The sequence below is a fragment of the Zootoca vivipara genome, chromosome 5 (genome assembly GCF_965207765.1).
Source record: "Zootoca vivipara chromosome 5, rZooViv2.hap1.1, whole genome shotgun sequence".
NCBI classification, from domain to species: Eukaryota; Metazoa; Chordata; class Lepidosauria; order Squamata; family Lacertidae; genus Zootoca; species Zootoca vivipara.
Window position 1 is genome coordinate 33,128,339 of NC_142588.1, and position 18,718 is coordinate 33,147,056.

The 18,718-nt window shown below is 43.6% G+C and overlaps 1 protein-coding gene across 7 annotated transcripts in view; it reads right to left on the reverse strand.

Moving 5' to 3' along the window:
* Positions 1-352: 352 nt before the first annotated feature.
* Positions 353-18,718, reverse strand: part of PANK1 (pantothenate kinase 1) — a 34,050-nt gene continuing 15,684 nt past the window's right edge. For 6 of the 7 annotated variants that reach the window (XM_035137729.3, XM_035137730.3, XM_035137734.3 and 3 more), the window contains exons 2-7: positions 17,869-18,221; positions 13,567-13,820; positions 11,820-11,996; positions 9,685-9,808; positions 5,119-5,244; positions 353-1,932 (exon numbers count right to left, since the gene is read on the reverse strand). In XM_035137729.3, the coding sequence (XP_034993620.1) occupies positions 1,873-1,932; positions 5,119-5,244; positions 9,685-9,808; positions 11,820-11,996; positions 13,567-13,820; positions 17,869-18,221 (1,094 nt within the window). In that variant the 3' untranslated portion in view covers positions 353-1,872. Of the gene's footprint in view, positions 1,933-5,118; positions 5,245-9,684; positions 9,822-11,819; positions 11,997-13,566; positions 13,821-17,868; positions 18,222-18,718 lie in introns of all 7 variants that reach the window. The other variant, XR_015950189.1, reaches the window with a different exon arrangement.

Consider the following 18,718-nt stretch of genomic DNA (forward strand, 5'->3'; position numbering starts at 1 on the left):
GTCCGTAGACCTATTGTAAATGCTACTTTATAACTCCGCCCACAAATGTTAAATCCAGTATTTTAGGTATAATGGCAGGGATTTAGGTGTGGAACTGGATTGTCCACCTTTGGGTGTTATGTTCAGCTGGCTTCCCCACCCCTCTTCTGCATTGTTTTAAACAATCCAACAAATAATTAAGCACCTGTAATCATAGCTGCCAAGTTATCCCTTTTTTAAAGGGATTTTCCCTTATGCTGAATAGGCTTCCTCGCGAGAAAAGGGAAAACTTGGCAGCTATGCCTGTAATGAAAACCTGAAAAGTTAAGAAAAGCAGGACAGTAAAGCTCTTAAATGAAAAGGAGGCCACAGATGCATTCAAAGCCATCACAACAGTAATGGATTGTTTTTATTTCAGCCAGGTAAGTGAACAGTTAGTGTTAATTTATTAAAGGTTTCAAGGTAAAGAAATCAAATACTGTATTCCAAACAAATAATTCAAATTTATTAGAGAGAACGTTTGCTCCTTAAAGCTAATGGTGTCGTCCCCTGCCACCACGTGACAGACATTTTACATTTTGCAAAAACAGAACTGTCTTTCCAATGTGAATCAACAAGGTAGAAAGGAACTTAGGAAATTAATCTGTTCTTTGCGAGGTCCATAATTCTTGTAGTTGATCAGCCAGGGCACGTAGTTAATTCACTCAAACATTTTAAATTTGAACATTTTATACCACCACTGTATGTTGTTTGTTCCTTGTGGTAAATATCAATAAGAACTTCTAAGAAATAGTACACATTAATACTCAACATGTGGTCTGCCACATTTGACATTTTTAAAAGTGTCAGATATATGGCATGGTATTCGTCTTGTAACAGCCGGAAAACTTTTCAGCATACTAAAAATGTATTTTAAGTAAAGCCCAGTTCTCACAAACAGCAGAGGAGGTGGTTAAACTTGCTGGATAGTACCATTTTCAGATTTTATGATTGAAGCATGATTGAATGCTTCTCCATATGAAAAAAGAAGAAAAACACATCTGCATGTAGAATGCTGGCATGAGAGGGGAAGAGGTATGTTTTCTTTGCATGCGGGCGCATTCAGGTATGTAAGAACACAGGTCTACCATGTCATCTGCAGACTGTGGGAATTAGTCCTCCCCCTGCCCATGGCCCAATAATATTTTTTTTTCAGCTCAGCGTACCACAAATAAGGATTTCCGGTGCTACAAGGAATAGTTAACTCATTGTGCGCGAGTTTCTGAAAGGAAAGGTTGAGGTCTTCTTCCTATTTTCGGTGGATTTGATGACAACATGGGCAATCACAGAAAGTTTGGGGGAAATGGAAACACAGTTTAATAATAATAATAATAATGAAGGCAACAAGATTCATTACTGCTCACACTATATACTAGTTTTGCGGTTTCACCTGAAACCAACAGCAATCATGAAACGTCATGAAAGATTTTAATAAAAAAAATCTCCTAGAGCAATTACTAAAAGAATAATTATATCACACTAGGTCAGTAAACCCCAGAAGAAAAATAATAAAATAAAACCAGTGTCGTCACATATCTTAGGTCCATTTCCCACACAGTATCCACTTTTTAGGCACGATCCATAAAAATCTGCCATGTTTGGCCACATTGCACATTTTTTTTTGTCTTAAAAAATGTTGTATACACTTTAAAATGCCTCTTTTTTCTTTTAGATTCCTGGTACAAATTGTGAAGCTAATGTCCAACCCTAAAGTTAAAAGATCAGCTAAAAGGAGTTTAAATTATTATTTACAAATCCAGCAGGTAAGAGTGTCCATCATGGCTTCTTTCCATCCTCCTAGCAGCTGTCCGTCTTGTAGCAGCTTCTACAGGCATTGGGCTCCTGGAGGCTTCATCATTGATCATCTGTCATTTTAAGCAATTCCAGAAGGGCCCCAACAGCACCGAAATAACCCTTCAAAGTTATTGAAAGGAGAGGAAGGCATTAGTATGTAATGTTATTTGAGCACAAACCAATTGTCACAGAGTCAATGAGTTCAGCACAACATAAAACAAGTACTATCTCTCTCTCTCTCTCTCTCTCTCTCTCTAAACAAAGCTGCAAGTCTGAAAACATCTGAAACATCAGAGAAGCAGGTACTGCAAAACAAAATACAGTGCTGTTTGAGAGCAAAGGAAGGAATCCATACCAGCCAGGGCCAATTCTACTGGAAATTCAAGTGAATGCTGGGAGCAGCAAGCAAGCATATTGTCTGTTCAGTAGAGCTGTTCTCAGAAGTTCCGAATGCTTAAAAGTAGTTGGGCCAGTAAAAGATGATATAAATATTCCACATTTTGCACAAATACACTGGGTGTGTGGCTTTTACACAAAAACCAGAACTTATTTTGTTTGCATGCATATGTAATTGGATGTCATTTGGAACTTCTTCCAGTGGAAGAAATGTTTGGACCCTTGGAAGAGTGTAATCCTATATAATAATATGCAAGTGTCTCTGCATCCAGATTCCCTGTGTCCCGTTTTCTGCGCTACTGAGCATGTGCCCCAGGGACACAGGGATTGGACGCAGAGACTGCACGCACACACACACACACACACACACACACACACACACACACACACTCTCCCCACCCCACCCCCACCCCTCTGCCCTGCACTGGTTCAATAAGCAGTTAAAACAGAGGCCACCAGGTGGAAGGCAGGAGCAGGCAGCAAGGCTCCTAAGCAGGGCAGGCCCTCTCTCAACGTGCCCAAGGGCCTGAGGAGGAAGCCGGGACGACCAAAAAATCGAGGCCCCGGCTTCTCCTCACTAACAGGCCCGAAATTGAGGCCCAAACAGCACAAGCAAACCGGGAGACTCCCGCTGGGCCGGAACAGCCAGTAAAGGCGCAGGGAGGCCACCGAATGCTCAGCGCCAACCGCGGAACCCTCAGAAAGCGCCGGGGCGGGCGCAAGCCCCCCGGACGGCAAAGCTCCCTCCCGGACGCAGCAGGTGACTGAAAAACAGCCGCGGAGGCCAACAAAAGTAGCGGGAGCCACCCCCACCCCAAAAAACTGGACGTACACCCCGGAGCAGCTGCCTGGGCCGTCCAGGAGCCAGAATTCGGCCACTGGGCCCTGGCAGCAGCAGCGCTATTGACGGGGGGAAATTAGGAACCAAACGGCAGGCGCAAAAAGTGCGCGAAAACAGGGTGGGGAGGGATCCGCACTCCAAACACAAGGTTCGGAGGGGGTAAAGGAAGAAATACCCCCCGCACCCCCAGCCGAGCCCGGGCTGTAAAGGTAAAGACTTTGGCTTGGGGTTTGGGAACGGGGGGGGGGGGGGGGAATTAGGGATAAATTAAGGATCAAAGGGAGGGGGGAAGGAACAATCAATTAGACAAGGAATAAAAGCCTCCCACGCGCCGCTGCCACCAAAAAAGGCTGAATGTTCTAGCGCCCGTTTATTAAACGGGCTGAATGGCACTAGTCGTAACATAAGCAGGTAATTTCCTTAATTTCCTTGCCTGTATTTTACTTGCACTGAGCTGTAAGTAAGGCGCTGGGTTGCTGTACAAGTCCCTACACTTGAGGAAGAGGACAGAGACTTCTATAAGTGTACTGTAATAGTCACAAGGATATCTAAGCTTGCCAGAATGCTGTGGTATGGAAATAGGCCCTAAGGGAGATTTCACAGTTTCTTATACAGTAGCTTTATCATTCTACTCTCAATTGGTTAAATGGAGAGAAAAAACATGGCTCAGCTTCTTCTGCATTACAAGTGCCATTTGGAAGCTACTTTAACACAGCGTGAGAACCATCACTATGTGCTGTATTGTTTGCACCATTTCACCATGTGAGTAAAGCAGCTTTCTCCACAATGTTGGAAAGAGCCAGAAAGGGTATGTGGGGAGGAAGAAGCTGCTGCATGCAAATGGTTCACACTGTGAAGACAGCATCCCCTCTGAATGAATTAAAACAGCCTTCAAGTGGCACTCTTTCCTAGAGTGTGTGCATGTCACACACAAACACACACAGAGAGAGAAAGACACACAGAGAGAGCACGCGCTGTGTTTACATGTCATGCTAAACCATAATTTAGCGCAAAATCAAAGAGCAAGAATGAGCTTCAGCAAGCCTTGGGCTTGCCCTTTCCCCTCCCACCTGTCTAAGAGGCATTTAGAAGCTGCCTTCTTAGTTGAGACTCTGTGGTTAATCTTAACCACCATTAGTTTAAACAAGCCCAGTATGATGTTGACTTGCTGGGTTGTTTAAACTAACCACTGCAAAGATTAATCCTGGGCACTACAGCAAACTGTGGTTAATGTAAACCTACTCATATGTGTCCCAAGTTTAAGGAATACATCATGAATGTACAAAAGATTGTGGATTGCCGTCCCGAGGAAGAAGTGCCTCCGATGCAGGAACTGTATTTTATTCAGAGCCGGGTTTTTTTATTTGTCTTTTCTGTTTTTGTTTTATTTGGCATTTTAAATCTTGCATGTTTTAGCTGGTTGAATGGTTTTATTCCTCGTAATTTCATTGTAGTGTTGGTTTGACAGCACATTTGCAATTTTAAATTTATTTGTATACCACCCTGAAATTCATTTTTGGACAAAGGGTGGATTATAAAAGTTTGCAATAAAGAAATGAAAGCCACCTATCAGGAGGAGATGGGAGAAGGAAGCATGCAAGCCCCAAACCCCGTGAAACTTGTTCATGTCCAGGTAAATAATAGCATAGTGCAACATGCAAATGTAGCCAGAAACTCCCCGGATCTATCGCTACCAAGCACCTGCGTTCATGAAAACTAATATTTACAAAAACTCCTATTCGACTCTATAACACAAAAGATTTTATTTTTGCATTCCATTGCTTCAATACTAATTAAGTATTAGACTTCTACGGTTCACAGTCTTTCCCCGCCCCTGCACAGTTGTGTTAAGACCCATCAATTATCCCAAATTAAAAGTGTTCCTTTCCCATCGTCATTGGCTGGCTGCACAGAAACTACAATGGCAGATATCACCTCTATATTTGAATGGGTCTTTCTTTTTACATTTCGGGAACTGGAGAAAATCCAATCACAACTCAAAACCATGACTTCACTAGCAGATCAACCAAGTTAAATATATATACATATTTCTTTTGAACAGTCTTTACCTCGTGTTCCAAAAAGAGAGCTTTGAGTTGTCCCTTTGACCAGTAGTCCATGGCATATGCAAGTACCTTCATAGCGACCGTGTTGATTCTCAGGAAGTTTCCGACAAACACCACCCTCTCAATGTTCTACAAAATTTAAGCAAAAATTAGGAAAATATATACATTCAACAGGATGCCATATTTAGCTTAAAACTTATGGAATTCACAGCTACGACATTCATTCAATGTTCATCAGATGTCTCCTAATGGTAAAGCACCAGAAGGACAACCAAAACTATATTACCTTATTTACATGGGATCGTACACCGGGGGAACATTTCTCCTTAAACTAGAATGCTATTTTTGAGGGCAATGTTATGATGTTTCTGTACAGTTAAACCTTGTTCCCGAATGGCTCCATTTTCGAACGATTCAGCGCCTGAACACCGAAAACCCAGAAGTAAATGCTCTGGTTTTCGAACGTTTTTCGGAAGTCAGACATCCGACAAGGCTTCCGCTGAGTGCAGGAAGTTCCTGCAACCAATCGGAAGTCGTGATTCAGTTGTCGAACGTTTCAGAATCTGAACAGACTTCCGGAACAGATTACATTGAACAACCGAGGTTTGACTGTAGTACTATTAAGACCATTAGAGTTGTTTGACAGCGGGATGGACCCCCTAGGGAGGTTGTGGACGATTTTCACTTAGCAAGTACCTTTTGTAAGTAAAGCAGCCCCCTTGATAACACAACCTACCCAACGTCCTCCAGATAGCCACCAAAAACCTATACTAGCCCATCTTCTCTCCCACCCATACATATTGTGGTACATATTCTGTGGTGGATAAACAAACTAAGGAAGAGCACAGCAAGGGAGAGACACTCTAGGCTCTAATCCTATACACGCATCCATCAGTATTTAGCATGACCGATCTGCTTTGGAAAGAACAGGATAGCAAAAATTGTTCAAGTTCATATTACTTAGGGTGGTCAAAGTGTTATCCCAATAGCGCAGTTTCAGTCCCAAACTGACAGTCCAATTAACACCCTTGGGGGCTTGGGTGACTAAATAAGCACCAGCCTCTTCTTATGAATCACTGCAAGTTATTTTTTGCTTGGAAATCTTTAAGGTGCTAATGTGATAAGGACTAGTGTTAATCAAGCACATCTGGTCTGCCTCTCCTGACAACTCAGTGCTTTTCCTACATTTCAATCAGTAAAATCAGAAAATACTTATGTTTGGCATTTTTATGGTCCTTTTTTGAACTTCTCTTTGAAGCCCCCACAGAACATTTTTATCTTTACGAGTACCCTGTTAAGTGGGCTAGTGCTGCTTCCATCCCCAAATCTGAAGCTAAGTGATGGCCGCTTAGATGCCACCCATCTTGTTTTGAGCGAAACCTTTCCTGGGACACAGTCCATGCCCTTTACTAATTAAGCTTCTAGAAATGATTTCTAAAAAACAAACAAACAACAAACAAAAATCCTAAATGTTTATAGAAACATGGAGACTTCAGTTTTAAGATTACTTAGGAATTCTATAACACAATGCATTTACTTAATATAACATTTACTCTATAACACAATGCATTTACTTAATGTCTTACTGTGTAAAAATGTACATGGCTCAACCATGGTCTTAAGAAAAAATGGGGAGCTTAGGGTAAAGGTAAAGGTAAAGGGACCCCTGACCATTAGGTCCAGTCGTGACCGACTCTGGGGTTTGCGGCACTCATCTCGCTTTACTGGCCGAAGGAGCCGGCGTACAGCTTCCAGGTCATGTGGCCAGCATGACTAAGCCGCTTCTGGTGAACCAGAGCAGCACATGGAAACACCGTTTACCTTCCCGCTGGAGCGGTACCTATTTTTCTACTTGCACTTTGACGTGCTTTCAAATGACTAGGTTGGCAGGAGCAGGGCCCAAGCAACGGGAGCTCACCCCGTCGCGGGGATTCGAACCGCCGACCTTCTGATTGGCAAGCCCTAGACTCTGTGGTTTAACCCACAGCGCCACCCGCTTAGGGAGGAAAGAACAATTTGCTACTTGCCTTCCACCTAACAGAGGCACAGAAGTTTGGCTTTGTATTAGGCAAGCTTTCCCATGTTCAAATTTCTGTTAAGGTGGCAATAATGGTTTGGAAGAACATACAAAATGAGCCATAGATTACCAAACTCCAGACCTTTGCAAAAAAATATTGCTGGGTTCAGAAGACCAATGGGATGCAGGTCCAATCACAGAAGCCTGAAATCCTCCACACACCCCCTCGTCAAATATAATTCATTAACTCATTTCTTTATTTGTATGCCGCTTTTCCGCACACATATCATGCTCAAAGTGGCTTACAACAAAGCAACGGGTGCATTTCAAACAATCACCACAAAAACAGTTTCATAATAACATAGTAAAACAATAACATAGCAACAATTTCATAACATAGCAAAATAAGAGCAATTTCATAGAAACAGTTTATCTGAATCTGTGCAATCCCATCTATTCATATTCGTATCGTATCACAAGTTCCTTCGTGATATTCATGCTTTTCACAAGCAAATCACCATCATCCTTTTTCAAAACCAAATATGTCAGGCTACAAGTGGCGATCAGTCTCTTCATTTTAAATGTACCCCGTGTTGCTCACTGCAGCTAACTCTCTATGCTTTGATAGCCCTGTACAATGCTGCTTGAACTCCATGCCACAAGGCAACACTGTAAAGAAGCTGAAAGCAAAGAGAAGGACTACTTGTTTCCCCGAGAAGCTTCTAACAATACTTCTACACGAAAGGTTTGTTTCTTATCATTCACGAATATTGAAAGACGTTCTCAGTCGCCAACACTGAAGCAATTAACAAATTGATTCATATGTACTGGATTTGCTGGGTTTGTTATATTAGACTTCTGCAACTCCACCAAATGCCCCAAAGTTATGGCAGACATGTGGCTGTTGTCAAAACAGTGAGCCTGTGTCTTTTCCTTCCTCTCTCTCTCCCTTACTGCAAGAAGCGAAGCTACAGGGCACCAGGCAGAGGGCCTTCTCAGTAGTGGCACCCGCCCTATGGAACGCCTTCACATCAGATGTCAAGGAGATAAGTAAAGTGGTACCTCGCAAGACGAACTTAATTCGTTCCACGGGTCAATTTTACGAAAAATTCGTCTTGCGAATCGCGGTTTCCCATAGGAATGCACTGAAAATTAATGCGTTCCTATGGGCAAAAAAGCTGCTTACCGGGGCTTGTCGCCGCCTGCTTGGCAAGCCCCGGGGAACCAGCTGTAGCGCGGAAAGAAGGCAAAGGAAGATCAGCTGTCAGCTTCCCGCGCTGACAGCTGATCTTCCATTGCAGCCTTCCCACGCTACATTCTATGGCCCCGCTTCACAAGACGAAGTGGCGGTCATAGAAAACCTTGTTGTCTTGCGAGTCCCTCGCGCAACGCAAAACGATTTTGTCTTGCGAGTTTTTCATTGTGCGAGGCATTCGTCTTGTGAGGTACCACTGTAACTATACAACCTTTAGAAAAGATCTGAAGGCAGCCCTGTATTGGGAAGTTTTATTGTTTAATGTTTTATTATGTTTTTGTATATACCGGAGGCAGCCCAGAGTGGCTGGGGTAACCCAGTCAGATGGGTGGGGTATAAATAATAATAATTAATAATAATAATTTATTATGTGCAACCGAGTAATCCACTGTTGTGAGTTTACCTGCCTCAACAAGTGACACAGCCAATTAAATGAACAGGAGGTAAAATATGGAGCTTACCTAAAATGTTAACTATAGATAGATAAGACTGCCCCTGCCCGCAGACTCATAAGTCTAGTAGAAACAACACTGTAAACACTGTAAAGTAAACACTGGAGCAGCTGCTGATTCATTGGCTGAAGGATGCCCTTGGTAAGAGGTATTGGCTTCACAACTACAGATGCTGAACAGTGATGCTCTTCCTAGCTCTGCCGCCAACTTGCAGGTGTCAAGTTAACAAATGCACACCTTCAAAGGTGCCATGCCATAGTCAACACCACTATCAAACCAGGTTCCATCAGGCATATGAATATGACTAGAAGCTCTTGTGGGTTGACCTTAAAAAGAATGGAGAGATGTTTCTGGACGCTACAGGATTCTCCAGAGGGTAGCCAAACCAAAAAATAAAAATAAAAAAATCCAGAATGCTTGACAGCAAGCATTCAGGAAGAATTCCACGCAAAGGACCTATCAGCGGACAAAGCAGTATTCACTACGCAGCCTCACTCACCACCACATCAGTTCCCATGGTTACACTGTTAATATTGGTGGTCTAAGAGGACAAAGCTGAGAAGCAGGCTTTGCACAGAGGTGGGATTCCATTGCTGGTGCTCAACTATAAGAATACGCCAGGAGACATCAAGCACTGTGTATGAATGAAGAGGCACTGTGCTTCTGTTCGTTTTAGCCATTGAAAAGAAAACCCTGTGGATCGTTCTGTCAAAGTTTCACATGACAGCATGGTGTGCACTGTAAAAAAATGTTCTTCGGTATTTAACTAATGCAAAACCAGAGATCAAAGTAATGCAGGAGCACAACAGCAGCTTTCAAAAGCTTGCTAATCAGCATGTTCTTACCTCATTCAGAGCACACATCCGAGCGATGGAGCCGATGTTATTGGTGATGGTAACTAAGGTCGCTCTTGCTAGGTCCTCTTTACTGATGGAATCTCGCTTTTCTTTGCTCATCATGTTGCCGAAGCTGTGTGATAATACTAGAGGATATGATCTTTCTTACATTTTTCAGAAAGGCCAAGGCTTCTAAAAAATACGTTTTTCAGTAGTTTGCCCAGGACAAACAGGCGTCACCATTGCAGGATGCAAGACACGCACACAGACACAAAGAATGTCAACTAACTTTAGTGAGCTAGCACCACCTTTTTACAAAATTGCTGCATTTCATATTGAAATCTTTTACCATTTTTTTTAACATTGTGGATACTTAAAGGTAAAGGGACCCCTGACCATTAGGTCCAGTCGTGACCAACTCTGGGGTTGCGGCGCTCATCTCGCGTTATTGGCTGAGGGAGCCGGCGTATAGCTTCCAGGTTATGTGGCCAGCATGACAAAGCCGCTTCTGGCAAACCAGAGCAGCACATGGAAACACCGTTTACCTTCCCGCTGTAGAGGTTCCTATTTATCTACTTGCATTTTGACATGCTTTCGAACTGCTAGGTTGGCAGGAGCTGGGACCAAGCAACGGGAGCTCACCCCGTCACAGGGATTCGAACCGCCGACCTTCTGATCAGCAAGCCCTAGGCTCAGTGGTTTAACCACAGCGCCACCTGGGTCCCTTCCCACTGTAGCAGTACCTATTTATGTACTTGCACTTTGACGTGCTTTTGAACTGCTAGGTTGGCAGGAGCAGGGACCAAACGGGAGCTCACCCCTTTACAGGGATTCGAACTGCCGACCTTCTGATCGGCAAGCCCTAGGCTCTGTGGTTTAATCCACAGTGCCACCCACGTCCCATTGTGGATGGGACTAGTAAGCAGATCTCCTAAACAACAGTCTTGCAACGTCTGCGAGCCAATTTTGACAGGTAAGCAGACAACTTTACATCATATGGCTGGCATGGGTTGTCCTGCTCACCTGACGATGTCACTTGTGCAGCGCTTCCCAATTGCCTGATTGTCAGGTACTTGAGAAGGTGCAAGGGCCTCTGACAGCCCTACACTCAGCAAACGGCTGACAAAGGTGCTTTCTGCAGGGATCAGTGCGTGAGCGCATTCCACGTGAAGAACTCAAGTCACGTGGCCAATTCAGTAGGGCTGAACTCGTCACCTCTCAGCTGACAGGCGGTAAGTTCAACCCTGTTTTCTGCAATGATCCACTGCACGATCAATTTCCCCATGGGGAACTCAATCAAACAGGCAATCCAACCGCCTCTCTACCTGCGCCACACCTGTCATCACACATGGGGGCAGGTGTGCAGGTGGAAGTTTGCCACCCCTGCTTTAAAGGCTATTAATTTTGGTATGAAATACAAAGAGAAGCTGTTGGATATTGAGGAAGGGGGAAATTCCTTTCAAGGCAAGATTAATGTACAAGCAACGCACCCTGAAAGCAAAGCGGTATGATACAAGTGAGGTGAAATTAATCAAACTAGGGTCCTAAGCAGTACACATAATTAATTATACCCACATAAGCATGACACACAGAGGCCCAGCTATAAATTTAAGTACAAACACAGGCAACCAAACTTTATTTTCAGGAAAACTGTTTTGGGAGGATCCAATTTGATGCAGAACGCATACAAAACCTTTCCCACAAAACCACTTATCCACTCCAAATAAACCCCCAGTGATCTGCCCTCCGCCCACCTTTGTGGTATTTCAAATGTGCAGGAAAAAAGCTTAGCAGAGACAATTTGTTACAGAAAAGCAACAGGTTACACAAAAAACACACACTTCTCTCTACTCCAATCTCCCTCCTGAAGCAGCTTTTCCTGAAGAACAAAATGGCTACCTACTCGGGTTTGGTTGCATGCAACATGTTAGGCTCTCAATGTTTAAATCCAGGTTTCCCAAACATGGCTCTCCAGCTGTTTTTGGACTACAACTCCCATAATCCCTAGCTAGCAGAACCAGTGGTCAGGGCTGATGGGAGTTGCAGTCCAAAAACAGCTGGAGAGCCAAGTTTAGGAAACCCTGATCTAAGTAATCTCCCATAATCTGCAATAACTCATTTGTATGTGACCAGTTGATATGTACCTTGATGCTACGGCAGATCCCTGAAGACCAAACCGTTCATAGTCTCCTCCATAAATATCCTTCACCAGCTTATCAACATTGGTGCTGTCCCCTTTAGCTGCCATTTCCAGAGCTTCTTCAAAAGTCTCACAGCCAGTCAGCAAACAACACAGGCCCAGGAATGTACCACCACCGAGACTAGGAGGAAGAGAAGAATCATATCAGCCAACTTGCAGATTTTCCTCTGTTTTGTTTTATGCTGGTTTTGATGTATGTGTATCTTATTTGTTTATTGTTGCAAGTCACTCCGAGTTACTTTTGTTTGTTTGTTTGTTTTTAAAGCAACTAATAAGTTTAATAAATAGTAATTGTTAGTAACAACTGTCTGGATTCCTAAATAGCCTGTTCTCTGGGCAAGCTTCAAATTCCTTTCTCCAAGAAAGCCCCTCAAATTGAAACTTCGCTACTATGCACTGGTTAAAGGGTGGTGGAGGAACTGTACAGTGGTGCCTCGCTAGACGAAATAAATTCATTCCACGGGTCTTTTTTTATAGCGAAAAAATCGTCTAGCGAATCCCATAGGAACGCATTGAATTTTTTTTTATTGGGAAACCGCGATTCGCTAGACTAATTTTTCGTAAAACGCATTCGTCTAGTGAGGTAACCTCCGCTCGAAAAATCCTTTCGTTAAGCGGAAATTTCGTTAAGCAGGGCATTCGTTAAGCGAGGCACCACTGTATCTTGATAGCTTAAGGCAGGCATGTCAAACCTGCAGCCCTCCAGATGTTTTGGCCTACAACTCCCATGATCCCTAGCTAGCAGGACCAGTGGTTGGGGAAGATGGGAATTGTAGTCCAAAACATCTGGAGGGCCGCAGGTTTGACATGCCTGGCTTAAGGTATGATGCATCTGGTTGTAATCTGAAGACTGTGGTCTGTTCAAACTTAATCAGACATGGCTCCTCTGGTTAGAGCAGGAGTAACAAGCCATAAAGCCTTGGTTTGTCACCATGTCTGAATCTGGGATTGTGTCTCCCACTGGGCCCCCCAAAAACACGATCAGAAAGCCAACGAGAAGTCACAGCTTCATGTTGGCAAGCAACTGCGATTTAAGGAGAAACAAACCACAAGTCCCCGATTTGGACATAATGACAAGCCATGTTTCACAGCTTATTGCTGGTATCAGGGGAGGAGGGAAGCAGGGAGGATCAAGCAGTTGACACCAGCATCCTTTCAAATCCTGATAAGCCTTATCGTTCTGTGTGAATGAATCTATTGTCATACTTGCAGGAAGAAAGACAGTAGTACTTGATTTCTAGAAGAAAATGCCTGTGTAGACACCCCATTTGAGGACAGTACTTTTCAAGCATCTGATTTTCTAGCTAAGCTTAAAGCAAGAAGTTGTTGATATCACATCTGCAAAAAGTTGCAGGTCTCTTAAGAACATTCTGCTCAAACATGTTGGCTAACAGTCCTGTGGAATTAAGAGGGGAAGTCTGCTTTTGTCTCAGATCCATTCAGTGCGGTTCAGTAGCTCTGAGGAAGAAGGTGGGTTCAAATCACAAGCTGCGTCATGGTGTCTCTTAGCTCTGAAGCCTCAGCTCAGGGGCATTTTATTTATTTTTCTGCCTCACATATGCTGGAGGAGGTTTAGATAGCATTAACCTTACTTCAGGAGGCCCTCTGTAAAAATAATAAAGTAATTCAGAATCTAGACAGGTTGGTGTTTTCTTTCATCAGGAGCTGTTTCCTGCAGACAGTATATTCACCTGGTCCCCGTAACTCTCTTATAGTTGTCCTTGGAATACACAGTTAAGATGCTGACCCCAGAGCCTATGTTAACCAGCAACATAGGAAAAGGATTATCAAGGCAGTAAGGCTTTTTCTGACACCGTTCAGGATCTGCGGGGTTTTCGAAATAATAGCACTCCGGGTGGCCGTTGAAACCGACAGAATCCACATAGAGCAGGCCCTGGATCAAGCAGTCCAACTCATCTAGCTTATGAAGCTGGAGGTCAGCAATCTGGAAGAGAAGTTAATAAATGAACACTCAGTGTTAAGAAACCTAGTGGAAGAGTCAAAAGGCCCTGCTGAAGTACTTTGTACTGTTTGAGTTGCACAACGGGTCATCACTAAAGTAATAAAGAACTATTTGCACAGGAAGTTCATAATCAAGCAAGCAGGTTGGCCATCAGCTTGAAAACAAGCACAAGGTCAAGCCATGTTGTGCATTTCAAGGTTTGGGTTTTTTCTCTCTCCTTGAAGACACTGCGATACTCACAGACCATAGTTGCTGGGTTTTATGTTGGCAGCTTTAAAGCGCAATTATAAAGCCTGCTTGGCAGGGGGTTGGACTGGATGGCCCTTGTGGTCACTTCCAAATCTCTGATTCTATGATTCTAATCCAGCTATGCAGCAAAGTCCAGCCTAACAGCAACTTGAAAACAAAAGCGACCTTTCAAATTTGAGGGACAGGCAACATGGTCTTTGTCCACTGCTTCACAGAAAAAAAAGGCCTTCTCTCTAGTGCAGAGGTTTTCGAACCATGTGCCATATAGCTGCCAGCTCTATAGGCAAACGGTGACGTAACTAGGTTTCTGAGGCTCGCAGCATGTTTCCCCACAGAGGAACCGCAGAAAGAATGCAGTTACAGGTAGGTAGCCGTGTTGGTCTGACGTAGTTGAAACAAAATAAAAAAATTCCTTCCAGCAGCACCTTAGAGACCAACTAAGTTTGTCATTGGCATGAGCTTTCGTGTGCATACACACAAAAGCTCATACCAATGACAAACTTAGTTGGTCTCTAAGGTGCTGCTGGAATGAATTTTTTTTATTAGAAAGAATGCAGTTGGCCAAGGGAGCCGTGGGCTCAAAAAGGTTGAAAACCTCTGCTCCAGTGTGAATACCAACAGCCTGGGGCTATGCTCTCCCCTTGCACACCTCTGGTGCTGATCTTCACTTACTTCACTCAGGTACCAAATCTGCAGCCATGAGATTCACACAGTGAAGAACAAAGACTCCACTGAATTACACACCCTGGGGTTGAGTTCCCTGGCCAACGGTTGCCAATCCCTCATGTTGAACAAAATTTGTGCAGTTGAATATAACACACCACACAAATGACAAGCCTAATTAAAAACCCACCTTTCACTTTGCACTGAAGTTCCGATTAGTCATTATAGTTGTGGGTGGTAGGGAAAGATGACCAGTTTTTACCATGAAAAACAAAAACAAAACACACACACACACACGTGTACCAAGAACCGGTCTGTTTCCTTAGTCAACCCTCTACAACCACACAGGCAATATAATTGAGTTTTGTATAATGAATGAAGGGTGTATAACTGAAACTGTACTCCATCACAGGACTGGAAATAGCTGCTGCTTCTGTTACAGTGTTGAAACAGCTCTGTTACCATCCCTTCCCTGGAGGGATCCATTTGTTAGTTAAATACGTACAATCTGAAACTCATAGCTGTGGAACATCAGTTGTTTGTGTATAATGCATGCTCTGAAAATTGTGTTGGGTGGGGTTTTTAACTGACATTTCAAAAGATGGCTGAGAATAATCGTTCCCACCTCTCTTCTAGAATTAAGGTGCCGTAAGGTGAAAAACAAAAGAATGTGTGTGCATGTCTTACATAATCCTCAGCAACATGCTCACCCACAGAAAGCAATACAGAAAAGAGTATCGTCTTACTTACCTTGCCTCACCCATTGCCTCAAGACAGCAGCAAGCACCGTAAACATTCTGAGGATTGTAAGTTGACACAGACCTGCCTGAATTCTTAGTGGAATCTGTTCAGGGGTTGTGTGATTTTGAAAAACAAGTGCTGCTCTCGTACTTTTATATAAGAAAAGCAGGCTAAGTAAGTCATTGCTGTGCCTATGAAAACAGCTGGTATCACTCAAAGAAAAATTACATTGGGGGTTTGGGCATCTTTTTAGAGGACTTCCTTGTTGTTGTTGTTTAGTTGTGTCCGACTCTTCGTGACCCCATGGACCATAGCACGCCAGGCACTCCTGTCTTGCACTGCCTCCCGCAGTTTGGTCAAACTCATGTTCGTAGCTTCGAGAACACTGTCCAACCATCTTGCCCTCTGTCGTCCCCTTCTCCTAGTGCCCTCAATCTTTCCCAACATCAGGGTCTTTTCCAAGGATTCTTCTCTTCTCATGAGGTGGCCAAAGTATTGGAGCCTCAGCTTCACAATCTGTCCTTCCAGGGAGCACTCAGGGCTGATTTCCTTAAGAATGGATAGGTTTGATCTTCTTGCAGTCCATGGGACTCTCAAGAGTCTCCTCCAGCACCATAATTCAAAAGCATCAATTCTTCGGCGATCAGCCTTCTTTATGGTCCAGCTCTCACTTCCATACATCACTACTGGGAAAACCATAGCTTTAACTATACGGACCTTTGTCGGCAAGGTGATGTCTCTGCTTTTTAAGATGCTGTCTAGGTTTGTTATTGCTTTTCTCCCAAGAAGCAGGCGTCTTTTAATTTCGTGACTGCTGTCACCATCTGCAGTGATCAAGGAGCCCAAGAAAGTAAAATCTCTCACTGCCTCCATTTCTTCCCCTTCTATTTGCCAGGAGGTGATGGGACCAGTGGCCATGATCTTGGGTTTTTTGATGTTGAGCTTCAGACCATATTTTGCGCTCTCCTCTTTCACCCTCATTAAAAGGGTGGACTTTTAATGAGGACTTCCTGACTTCAGGCAAAGATTTGGAAGCAGCCAGAAAAGAAAGGTCTGCAAAATTTATGGATCTGCAACTCCTGCTAACTTTTAGAAAATACCTCAGCTCCTGATATGAGATCACCATATAGCTATTTAAATCAGAAACTTTTTTAAAAAGTCAACCTACAGTCCAGCAACATTTTCATTCTTTCTTTTAAATTAAAAGTCATGCCTACAGTTCTACAACTATGGATCACCTGAGGAGGCAGCTATGTTTGGAGGAAAAGAAAGCAGTAGCGCCATCAGTTCTGTATGGTTTCTTGAAGTCATTCAGAAAACCAGTTCACCGAGCTCTCTCTTAACTCACTCAAGCAGCCAGTTTTCCTTAAAAAGCATGGATGTGCAATCCTCTAATTCAGTAGTAACCTACCAACCCTGCCCTCACATCTTTTACATACATACACCAACCACATTTTGAGGACATGTCTGGGGTGGTGCGGAGGGGAGAGGAATACCTGCAGAATGCATAGAGTTACTCTCCATAATCTGATTGTGTAGAAGGCTGCAGATAGAAGCACACTACAGCCACTTCCCTGATCATGAGAACAGCCTTTAGCAAAGGTGTCATGGGCTTTGAAGAAACTTGATCTCAGGACGCAAGGGAGAAACGTGCTAAGAGGAAGGCAAATCCACACCATGATCAACTCCCGCCTGGAAACCAATCTCCCCTCTGTGGAAGGACGTGTGCATCCAGAATTGGCCTCCACAGTCACTTACGGACCCATTGTTAAAACCGTGTTTATGGAAGACAATCTTACTCGGCTACAAGTGATCGCAGAAGAAGAAGAAGAAGAAGAAGAAGAAGAAGAAGAAGAAGAAGAAGAAGAAGAAGAAGAAGAAGAAGAAGAAGACAAAGACACAACCTCCATGCCCAACCTGACCCCAATGGAACACCAATGCCTGCTAACAAAAAACCAGGACTTGCTTTGTTGACAGACTGACTACAATACAGTTTGAGCCTGTGTGGCATGCTAAGTCGAAGCTGTGCTCTCCTGCATTTAGTCTTAATACTGATAAAAATAATAGATATAAGGAGAAAATTCTTAGTGTGATGTATGTGTTAACACAGCATAACAAATATTGCGACCCCTGTGCCTCCTTTCTCTCCCTCCCCCCCCCCCAGACACCGACTGTAGTTAGCTCTTGTAGTTAACTCTCCTCAGTTAGCACTTATTGAAGCTTAAAAGCAGGTTTGCTGGCTTGGAGTGACAAAAATAAACAATGACGTCCTAAGGTCTGACTGACACAAACACACCCCCTGTATTTGATCTGGCAGCACCAGGAAAGGGGTAGGAAAGAGCTCCTTAAACCAAGACATTGTGCAAACAAAACATACCGTTCGAAAGTCTTCTTCAAACTTGTAAGCTCCGCCTCCTGTGGCACAAAGTGTGGTGTGCAAGCTTGAGAAGTTCTTTTCACTACCCATCTGTATGAACCTGTGCATAGCACAGCTTGGAAAACGGATGAAATGAAGGTTCCCTTTCCGCCCACACATAGTCAAGTTTTTCAGTTCGAGGTGGACATCTCGAATCCCAGTTTTACCGTAGGCTGTATTGGAAGTCAAGTACTTCCTGATGCTTTTCAGGTTTTCCACTTCCTCCTGTTCCTCCTCGGCGGTAATGTCCTTTGGTTCAAAGTAGACCAATTTCACAAGCGTCCCACCAATATCCATGCCAAACCAGGGGAACGCTGGAGATGGGGCAGGAATAGAAGAGAGACAAAAAGAAGAATGAATGTGAGCATTCTTAAAGTATTTCTAAAGGTGGGACTTGAAGGGTAACAAAGCCATTAAGGTTAGAAGCGTGGCGCTAATTGGAAAGTGATATCCATGCCCATGTATCTGAAAGCTTTTGTTTGCATGTTTTAAGCAAAGTTTCAGGTGGCCTAGGATGCCATTTCAGAAGGGGGTGGGGGCAAAGGGATTCCAGCAGGGCAAGAGACCCACGGAAAGTTTAAAGGTCCTCTCTTGGATATAACTGAATAATAAGCAGCAAAGCACAAATCATATTCTGGTTACTTACCTCTTCAAAGCAACCTTATCAAGACAGTTAAAATCATACTTCCCTCTCTCACTCTCTCTGAGCCTGACATGCATATTTAGCATCCAAAATCACAGAATTGTTTATTACAATGGTGGTTCAGAATTTAGAACCAGTAAGCTCAGCCACAAACATGCATTCTCCTAA